Source organism: Chiloscyllium punctatum, chromosome 11, assembly GCF_047496795.1.
Source record: "Chiloscyllium punctatum isolate Juve2018m chromosome 11, sChiPun1.3, whole genome shotgun sequence".
NCBI lineage: Eukaryota > Metazoa > Chordata > Chondrichthyes > Orectolobiformes > Hemiscylliidae > Chiloscyllium > Chiloscyllium punctatum.
In genome coordinates, this window is record NC_092749.1 from 34369603 (window position 1) to 34380785 (window position 11183).

At 41.8% G+C, this 11183-nt stretch overlaps 1 protein-coding gene across 1 annotated transcript in view; it reads left to right on the forward strand.

Moving 5' to 3' along the window:
• LOC140482587 (potassium channel subfamily K member 12-like) overlaps window positions 1-1565 on the forward strand; it is a 90553-nt gene extending 88988 nt beyond the window's left edge. Inside the window, exon 2 of the mRNA XM_072580117.1 lies at window positions 310-1565. Coding sequence (XP_072436218.1) covers window positions 310-1208 — 899 coding nt within the window. The 3' untranslated portion in view covers window positions 1209-1565. The remainder of the gene's footprint in view (window positions 1-309) is intronic.
• The last annotated feature ends 9618 nt before the right edge of the window (window positions 1566-11183 follow it).

Here is an 11183-nt window from a genome sequence, read left to right on the forward strand (position 1 = left end):
TTGGCAGCTAAAACAGAAAATAATGTTTAATGGAATACAATTTGTTCTCCCTTTGGGAAACAACCCTATTTGCATAAATTAATAATTTATAGAACTGAAAGTATAATAATTTGTGTTGAACTGTTCTAAGTTATGTTAATGACACATTGAAGCTGTTCGCTAATTAATCATACAGGACGTTCTGGACAGTTTATATGATTGGGAAATGGGGAACCTGGTAATTGATTGCTCCTCACTACACTCTTAAACAATTATAAAGTGTGATTGACAAAATCATAAAACCTGTTCTTTTTCTTGGTTTCGCTTTAGGTTTTGGCATGACGACTCCAGCAACCATGGCAGGAAAAGTGTTTCTGATATTTTACGGCCTTCTTGGATGTGCAGGAACCATTTTGTTTTTTAACCTCTTCCTGGAGCGGACCATCACCCTGCTGGCTTTCATCATGAAGGCGTGCCACCAGAGGCAGCTGAGGAGTAAAGACCTGCTCCCTCCTACGATTCGCCGGCAATCAGCCGTAACAGACATGGCTAGCTTGAGCGGATGGAAGCCATCCGTGTACTACATTATGCTGATCCTTGGCATCGCAGCCATTATAATCTCCTGCTGTGCATCAGCAATGTACACACCAGTGGAAGGATGGAATTATGCTGACTCTTTGTACTTCTGCTTTGTCACCTTCAGTACTATTGGCTTTGGGGATCTGGTCAGCAGTCAGAACGCAGCCTATACAAATCAGGGATTGTACAGATTTGGTAATTTTGTATTCATACTCTTGGGGGTGTGCTGCATCTATTCACTCTTCAATGTCATCTCCATTGTGATCAAACAGTTCCTCAACTGGTTATTGAAGAAACTGGAGTGTAGATGCTGCCCAAGGTGTCGGAGAGGAAAGATACGGACTGGACGGCGGAATGCCATCACCCCAGGGCAATCTCGTATCCGTAGAAACCAGGTCTTTGCAGATGCCGAGGGGCCATGTGACAGTGACGGGGAGGGACGGAGGCTCTCTGGAGAAATGATCTCCATGAGGGACCTCACTGCCTCCAACAAGGTGTCACTTGCCATCCTGCAGAAGCAGCTGTCAGAAACTGCCAATGGTCACCCTCGGACAGTGTGTGTCAACACAAGGCAGAACGGCTTCTCAGGTGGGGTGGGTGCTTTAGCCATTATGAATAACAGGTTGGCAGAAACCAGTGAAAGTAGGTGATAAATAAACAATAGCTTTAGCACAATCAGGACAGTCCGATTTTTATTCTGACGTTCCAAGGCATCCTAGTGTTTTCTACAACCAATCTCCATTATACCCAGTCTGAAGCATTATCTCTCAGTCTAGATAAGGTCTACAGAACATCCACTTAAAATGAATAAATTTCTGAGGAAACATCTGGATTATTACTAGAGGTTTTTAGAGAGTGCTTTCCTCTTCTCATCTGCTTTTCTTTGGCTGGCCATAAGTTTATGTGATTCTTTCCATCAATGGGGCATTTAGAGGAAGATCAATTCCTCAGAAATGAATGGCAGCCTTGCTAGGGCTGGAGTAGACACAAAAGCACCAATTTGGAACTGCTGCTCACTCATTTCTCATGAGAATATAGCAGGAGGGAAAGAAGTTGAGACTTTCTCGGAGGTTCTAAGCTTTTGTTGAAGCAATTTTCACCCATTATTGTGAATGAGTACATATCCCCTTGTTTCGGATAAGAGATATTTTTAAATGTGCAAGTTAGGGTTCCACACGATTCTCTAGAAGGGCTTGTGCTGTGAATACCCTGCACATTTCTACCAGGAGGAGTTTAAAGTAGCCTGTCCACATCAAAACCTCAATCCCTTTTGGCACCAAGAAGACAGATTCTGGTTCCACAGAAATGCTGAGCCAGTTTTTACTCACCCGGACAGGCCCAGCCTCCATCCCAACTCCACATCCATTCTGACTGCCTGTTAACAATCCCTCCCACTGAGAAACCGAGCTAACCTTTCAACTCTGCAACCCTTCATCAGAACAGTTCTGATGAAAGGTCACAGACCTGAAACATTAACTCTGTCGCTCTCTCCATAGATGCTGCCAGACCAGCTGAGCTTCTCCAACATTTACTGTTTTTATTTCAGATTTCCAATGTCTGCAGTATTTTGCTTTTACTGTATTTCACATCACACTGTGACTAAGCAATGTTACATATGGATATTTGGTAGGTAAACAGGGACACCAAAGTGCTGAACAAGCAAAACATTAAATTTAGAAAGTAATTACTATTCATGAATCAGCCACTTTCTGAATTCCTAAGAAATTTCCAATAATGCATTTGAAAAACACATCCAAAGGGAATTAACAGTTTTGGAGTTAAAAAGGTCCTGCCAAATTTCAGAGTTTGAACTGAGTTGAGAATTAAATAGATGAATGTAAAAATAATTCCTATCAGTTCATGGAACATGGTAGCTGTTGAGAAGGTGATAAAAAAAAATTAACTAGTTAGAAACGGAGTGGAAAACCCGAGGCTAAAATGAATATCGTGTGGTTTTTCTCAATTTGTATTCATGTGGTTTGGATTCAGAACAAATCTTTGCCCCTCAATGTGTCTGAGCCTCACCCTCGACTTCATTAGTGGTATTTCCATTATATCCTTACCATCTGATCAACAGCCTCTAAAACTGAGGGTGCTGATCAGATTTTATGCCAATTTGTGCTGAATTTGAGGCAGTTGGCCATTTTGGTTTTGCTTGATGTTTCCATTTTATCTGAATGCAACTGAGAGGGACCAACATGACTAGACTGAACCATGGACACAGACCGTGTCCTTGTTAAAGACAGTAAGTATTTGATTGATCAAGCTGTGACATGCACAAACCCAATAAAATAGAAATTAACAGCTTGGACTTGGACTTTGAGATTCCAATAGATAGTTTTCTGAAGATAAAGTGCTAAATGTTTCAGTCCAAGCCTGAAGGTCCCAGTGGTGAGAGAGACATCTAGAAGATTATACTGGATCTGAAAAGCATACCAGAATTTGGGTGCTGCGTTACGTATTTTAACATATCTTAATCTGTATTGAAGGACACATGCTAAGAATTCTCTTTAGTATATTTTGTTAACATGTATTAAATACTATTTTTAACAGCCAACTGATGAATATAATGCCATAAACCACATGAACTGTAATGTGGAGTTCAAGATTTTACATTTTGGTATCAAACTCAGTGAAGGACATGCAGTTTTCACACCAGTAAAACCATGAATGCAGTGCAATTGTTAATGTATGTTCTTCTTATGATTGAAGGCCACTTTGTTCTAAATACTAGGGCAATGTATGAAGCAGGACTGACTGGAAGAAACCTCAATCAAAACATGATTAACATGTAGTGAGTTTGTGGCAATGGGAACTCTTGGAGGGATGGTATGTACTATCCTCTTTATATATTTCAGCCCTCGTTATATATTTCGGTTCTTCATAGTTCAATGAATGAAAATACAGTTTCCAAATGGAGAAATGTACGCAAACACTAATAATGTCCCATCTGCTGTCTTCTTTAGACAACATATTGGCCAACAGTTTCCAATGAAAATGAAGCAAAATCACTGCACTTGCTTCAGATATGTTACAGCTATTGCATGTCAATGAGGATAAGGCATTATTGGAATCTCCCATACATCATGGACACTCCTTGTTCTACCTTCAGTCAGTTATGTGTCTCCAGTAGCATAGCAAAGCAAAGGAAGCTTCTACTGACAGGAGTAGTGATGTCTCTGGCCTATCACATTGTCCAATGCAATTACCGACAGGTACTGCTTAAGAAAGTCTCAGCAACTGGACCACAAAACACATGATATCATTGCACACATATCAGTGTGGTGATCTCAGATGCTTCTGAACAACAGCCAATGTGTCAGTGATTCAGAAGCCACACATCATTTCTTCACCTATTTGGGGGTGGCCGCAGGGATGTGCATTTAGGAATGGAACAAAAGCAACATGTAGAAGGAACGAACCACAAGAGGTAATTTCAGACACCTCAGGAAAGTTTCTTGGGTCTATACATGCCATGCCCTCAACAGCCACATTCCTGCAACGACAACAGGTCCCATAACACTCAAACACCATCCCCATTCAATGAATTATAACATTTCCCTAGGTGAATATATCCTGCATATGATTTGTTGGTTGTGCCAAAAAGAAAATGGGAGATAATTTTGACTTTGCACAACAGAGTCAAATTAGTCATAATGACGTGGCTACCATTTTATATCTCTCTCCAGTTGCTATTTTCTTTGAGTTCAATCAAAATAAAATTTGGAAGAGATGTAAAATGTGTATTGAGTCATTAATGTCAACTTTACACTAACACACCAAGCTCAAAACACCCGTAAAGCTTTTAAGTAAAATAGAGCAGAACAAACAACATGGCCATCATTAAAGCAGAAGCCAGAGATTTTGAGTACAAATATATCCAGTAGAAAGTTAACACTCAGTGAATAGAACTAGTATTATCATACTTGAATCTTTTAAAAAGTGCTGCTACTTCTTCATTAAAATCAAATGAAATTTATTGAAAATATCTTTGCATGTCAAATGGCTTTATTTTTTTATACAAGACGTTTTTACTTCCACACAATCACTGTATTTTTATATCAATTATAGAATATATTCAATCTCCCCCTTGTTTTAATTCTTTTTTTGTGCGTGTTCATGTAGTGGTATTATATATATTTAGATTATTTTTAGACAAAAAATATTAACTAGATTGACGTTTGAAAACTCCCATGGATTCGATTATAACTCACTCAAAAGAAACTTAATTATTTCACTTGGCTTCTAAAGTTGGCCATTCATGAAGGCCTTAGAAGTCTGTAACAAGTGTTATCTTAATTTAATTAATTGTTAATGTTTGTTTCCATGGAAACAGTGAGCATAGCAGGCCCTGGAGGGCTGTTTATCTTAAGTTCCTTTATTTTCTTTATTAATGTTTAAAAGTTAGATTTAACCCACAAAGTTCCTGCACTTGATTTATTTCCAGAATCTTGTGCTGTCGATATTATTTCTTGTCCTAATGTAAAAATAAATACAAAGTATTAATGTGACCAGTCTTTCAATTCCTTATTTCCATTCTCATTTTACCTGCATCAGTCATTAACAGGCCCTCATTTGCTTTTACCATTCTATTTTTCTAAATATTTTAATAAGAAAACATGAAGTTAGCTGTGAAATCTCTTGCAAGCATTCTTATATTCCTTTTTTCACTGCTTCATATACTGTATGAAACCTTTTCTTACATTATTTGGGTAAACATGTTATCTTACATGAGCCTTGTGTCTCTTAATTAATTTGTTCACCATGGTTCCTGAATTACAGAGGGTGGCATGGTGGCTCAGGGGTTAGTACTGCTGCCTCACAGCACCAGGGACCCTCGTGATGTCCTGTGCGGAATTTGCACATCCGCTGATGTCTGCATGAGTTTCCTCCTATAGAAATGTAAAGGGTAGAGGAACGGGTCTGGAGTTGGGGGCTACTCTTTGGAGAATTGGTGTGGACTCGTTGGGCCAAATGGCCTGTTTCCACACTGTAGGGACTCTTCTTCTATGAAGAGGTACTTAACTGCCCAATTAAGTGTCAATTAAAATCCTGACTCCATTGCCATTGCAGTTGCTCAAAAGAAGGAAGGTGAGAACCATATTGATGAGATGGTGCCCAGTGCACATCAGGGGCAGTGACAAGATGTCACCCCCTGTTTTTCTCTCCTCCCCAATTGGCCTTTAAACCCATCATCACCTTCTTGTCTCGCTCCTCCATTGACACCCTCAGACTAAGTCATCACTCAGAAGTCCAAAGCCGAATACACCTCAATCACTATCACTCCTCTTCATGGAAATGTTTGCAGTCTGGCAGCTCCTGCTGCTGAGTTAATCACACTGCCGGGACTACTGGACGCCAGCAGCTCTTGAGGATGACTTATTGTCAGATAGTTTACACCTTCATTGGGCTACTGCTCCTGAAATATATGACCCTGAACAGGTCACGTAGACTATTGAAAAGATTGTTGGCATCCCAATCAGAAAAATAGAGATTGGAACTACTGGTTGAACATTTTGCTTTCTTTACAGCAGAGGTTATGCAAGACCAGACATCAGTCAATCAGTTAACAGTTTGACAAGTTTACGTTGTGCATCAATGCAAAAAATGGTAAAGTTCTGTGGAGCGTGAATGAACAAAGAATCTTGTGGAACATAATTAGGAAAAGGCAAAGTCCAACTTTAAAAGGAAGTGATTTTGTAAGACATGTTGTGGAGGATAGACCTGAAGAAAGAAGAGGAGGCTGAGACTATCAATGATGGATGACTTCAAACTTAAAGTAAATTATTAGCAACTGCAAAGAATGGCTTGAGATATAGTGCTGTGCAAATGCTAGTTTGCACTCAGGGTTTGCCTTTGAGCTTAGTGCATGTTTGATTATGATGATAAAGCCTTGCAATCACTCTGGCTTCATCCAAGAATCATATATCCTTCCTGGAATGTACTTTTCGAAATTGGACACAGTATTCCAGAATGAGGTCTGACCAAGTCGATGTAGAATTGGCTCTATACAACAAATTTCTCTCCTTTGGAGACAAACACCTCATGATAAAGGATAACATTCCATTTTTTTATTAGCATTTTATCCCTGGCTTGTGTGCAAGGAGACATATATCCTCTGGCTCCTCCAACTTCTGGTCTCTCACCACAAAGAAAATGTAACAAGTTGTGTTTTATTTACATCTAATGTAGAATACTTTACACTTCCCCATGCTGAACTCATTCAGCCATCATATTACCCGCTCACTTAGTGGGCCAAATCTTCACCACTGCCCTGTCAGTCAGTGGGCCCATTCCCAAACTCCATCCTGCTCACTGACTATTTTGGAAGAAGCTGAATTGGACACAATCAATACTGGGCACACAGAACAGGTAGATCATCGAGCTCACTGCAAACTGAATTGAAGGAAAATGAAAGAGGCCAGCTGGAATTTTCCAGACTGCCTCTGGCTTCCTACAGAAGCCTGGTTTAGGCCTGTGGACGCAGGCACCTTACAGTAACCAAACAGGGGCCCAGGGCTCCTGCCAATGTGGGTGCAGGAAAAAACACAGGCAGAGTAATAGTCTAGCTGCTGAATCAATATTTTTAAGTAGATTTTAAAACATTGGAGAGAGGGTTCCTCTATATCCAAGTACCCTCTTACTGACCCACAAGAGCAACAAGCTGATCCTTTCAAGCAGATGGTTCTCTAACTGCCTCCAAGTTTCTGCTTTCCACTCTTAATGGGACCCAACCAGATGCCCATTATTTGCTGCTCTGGTGAAACTCACAGGTGAGTGACTTTAATTCAGAGAATCCATAGAATCCTTACACTGGGGAAGCAGGCCATTTGGGCCATCGAGTCCACACCAACCCTCTGAAGAGCATCCCACCCAGACCCACCCTATCTCTGTAACCCTGCATTTCCCATGGCTAATCCACCTAGACACGGTGGTCAATTTAGCATGGCCAGTGCATCTAACCTGCACATCTTTGGACTGTGGGAGGAAACCACAGTACCTGGAGGAAACCCACGCAGACACAGGGAGAATGTGCAAGCTCCACACCTGAGGGTGGAAATGAACCCAGGTCCCTGGCACTGTGCTACCCTGCCCCACTGTTTTCTACTCCACAGCAGTTGCAGTACCTGGAAACAGTGCCAACTTCTGTTTCCTCGTCCTGGTGAATAAATCCTGTCCAATCTCTCTGTCTCCATTTGCAAACTACCAGTTCCTATCCAAGTATCTTCCTGGTAAATCCTCTGTATGCTTTCAACTGTTTTAACATTCATTCTATACTGTGGAGTTCAAAACTGCGTACTTGACCCTGACATAAGAACTATAACTATAACTATAAGAAATAAGATCAAAAATAGGCTAAATAGTCCTTCAGGCCTATTTTATTATTTAACAAATACTTGTGTTTATGTAGTGCCTTTGACATAACAAAATGTCCAAAGCTGCTTCTCAGGAGTGTTTTAAATCACAATTTAGCTTTGAGCCACAGAAGAAAATATTAGGACAGATTTTTAAAAACTTTGTCAAGTAAAACTTTGCTTAGATTTTAAGTAATTGTTTGATATGCAGTTAAATATTAATCAATGAAAGAATGATTTAATTGTCATGTACATCTTGAAGATAGAGTGAGAAGTGTTTTGTCACCACAATCTGGCACCATTTTGAGTTACAAACAGAATAAAAAGAAATTACTTAAATAATACTTCATCTTCTGTACAAACTGAAACCTCAAGCACAGCTCCAGGGCTTCTACAAAGTTTCTGCAAAGTGTTCCGGTCCTCAAGGAGTCCCGTTCCGGGAACAGTTAATGACAATGCTAATGCCCCAGGAGACCCCAGCTCTGCCGCTGTCCGACATTGCCAAGAGTCCAGGCTCCAGGCCTACTGCCACCAGGAGTCTCTGCTCCAGTCACTGCCACCACTAAGAGTCCAGGCACTGCAACAGCCATCACAAGTCTCTACTCCAGTCACTGCCACCACCACGAGTCCAGGCTCCAGGCCTACTGCCACCAGGAGACTCTGCTCCAGTCACTGCCACTACCAAGAGTCCAGGCTCCAGGCCTACTGCCACCAGGAGTCTCTGCTCCAGTCACTGCCACCACCAAGAGTCCAGGCTCCAGGCCTACTGCCACCAGGAATCTCTGCTCCAGTCACTGCCACCACCAAGAGTCCAGGCTCCAGGCCTACTGCCACCAGGAGTCTCTACTCCAGTCACTGCCACCACCACGAGTCCAGGCGCCAGGCCTACTGCCACCAGCTGTCTCTACTCCAGTCATTGCCACCACCAAGAGTCCAGGCACAGCTACAGCCACTAGGAGTCCTGATCCATGCTGCCGATTCTGCAGCCACCACTCCACCAACACCACTACGGCCTCGAAGATGATGGAAGATAAAAAACAGAGAAGGACAAGAAGTACATGGGGAAAGAATGCTGCCATCCTGGAGTGGATGAGCTCCTACAAACCCAAGCACTGCCTTCTATGCTGGCACCACCATCTTGAAAGTATTTAGCTTTCATCAGAAATAACTTTTCTCTTTCAAGTGTTGATGAGCTTTTTTTTAGTTCAAGCATGTTCAGTTTTTCATGATGTTTCTCCCATTTAAGAAAACAAACCTCCAAATTTGAGCTGAATTTCAGAATTTATGTAAGGTTTGGCTTCTAACATAAAAGCAAAATACTGCTTCAAAGGTGCAGTTACATTGTTGGGGCTGTATTACAGGCCTCCCAACAGTGAGCATGAGATAGAAAAACAAATATGTAAACAGATTATGGAAAGATGTAGAGGCAATAGGCTGGTGGTGATGGGATACACTTAGTGTCTGGATGGGGCAGAATTTGTAAGAAGCATCCAGGAGAGTTTTCTAGAGCAGTATATCAATAGTCCAAAGAGGCAAGGGACCATATTGGACCTGGTGTTGGGGAATGAGTCAGGCCAGGAGGTAGAAGTTGCGGTGGGGGATTTCTTTGGGAACAGTGACCACAATTCTGCAGGTTTTAAAATACTCGTAGACAAAGATGAGAGTGGTCCTTAGGGAAACTGGGCCAAAGCCAATTATATCAAAATTAGGCAGGAACTGGGCAATGTGGCTTGGACACAGCTATTTGAAGGGAAGCCCATATTTGATATGTGGGAGGCTTTCAAAGATAGGTTAACGGTAGTGCAGGATAGGCATGTCCCATTGAAAGCAAATGATAGGTGAGGCAAGATTTGTGAACAGTGGATGACAGGAGAAATCATACGACTAGCCAAGAAGAAGAGGGAAGCATAGATAAGGTCCAGGCAGCTAAGAACAGAACGGGCCCTGGAGGAATATTGGGAGAGTGGGACCACTCTTAAACGAGGAATCAAGCGGGCTAAAAGGTGTCATGAAATAACTTTAGTGAGCAGAGTTTAGGAGAATCCCAAGGCCATTTATTCATATATAAGAGGGAAGAGGGTAACTAGAGAAAGGATTGGTCCACTAAAGGATAAGAAAGGAAGGTTGTGTGTCGAACCTGAGAAAATGGGTGAGATTCTCAACGATTACTTTGCATCAGTGTTCACTGGGGTGAGGGACATGATGAATGTTGAGATTAGAGATAGAAGTTTGATTACTCTGGATCACATTGATATATGTAGGGAAGATGAGTTGGGAAGGCTAGAAGTTATTAACATGGACAAATCCCCAGGACCGGATGGGATCTGTCATGGGTTGCTGAGGGAGGCAAGAGAGGAAATAGCGGGGCCCTGACAGATATCTTTGTAGCATCCTTAAATACAGGTGAGGTGCTGGAAGACTGATGGGTTCCCTATGTTGTACCCCTGTCCAAGGTTAGTAGGGATATTCCGGGTAATTACAGACCAGTGAGCCTGACGTCAGTGGTGGGAAAGTTGCTGGAGAAGGTACTGAGGGATAAAATCTATTTATATTTGGAAAAGAATGTGTTTATCAGTGAGAGACAACATGATTTTGTGCAGGGGAGATCATGCCTTACCAACTTAATAGAGTTCTTTGAGTAAGTGACCAAGCTGATAGATGATGGAAGGGCTGTAGATGTCATATACATGGACTTTAGTGAGGCGTTTGATAAGATTCCCCATGGTAAACTAATAGAGAAAGTGAAGTTACATGGTGTGCAGGGTGTTCTAGCTAGCTGGATAAAGAACTGGTTGAGCAACAGGAGACAGAGTAGTAGTTGAAGGGAGTTTCTCAAAATGGAGAAAGGTGACCAGTGGTGTTCCACAGGGGTGAGTGCCGGGGCCACCGTTGTTTGTAATATACTTAAATTATCTGGAAGAGGGCACTGTTGGTATGATCAGCAAGTTTGCAGATGACACGAAGATTGGTGGAGTAGTAGAAAGCATAGGGGACTGTCAAAGAATACAGGAGAATATCGAAAGACTGGAGGGTTGGGCAGAGAAGTGGCAGATGGAGTTCAATCCAGGCAAATGTGAGGTGATGCATTTTGGGAAGTCTAGTTCTAGAGCGAATTATACAGTAAACGGAAGTGCCTTGGGAAAATTTGATCAGCAGAGAGATCTGGGAGTTCAGGTCCATTGTACCCTGAAGGTTGCAGCACAGGTGGATAGAGTGGTCAAGAAGGCATATGGTATGCTTGCCTTCATCGGACAGGGTATTGAGTAATAA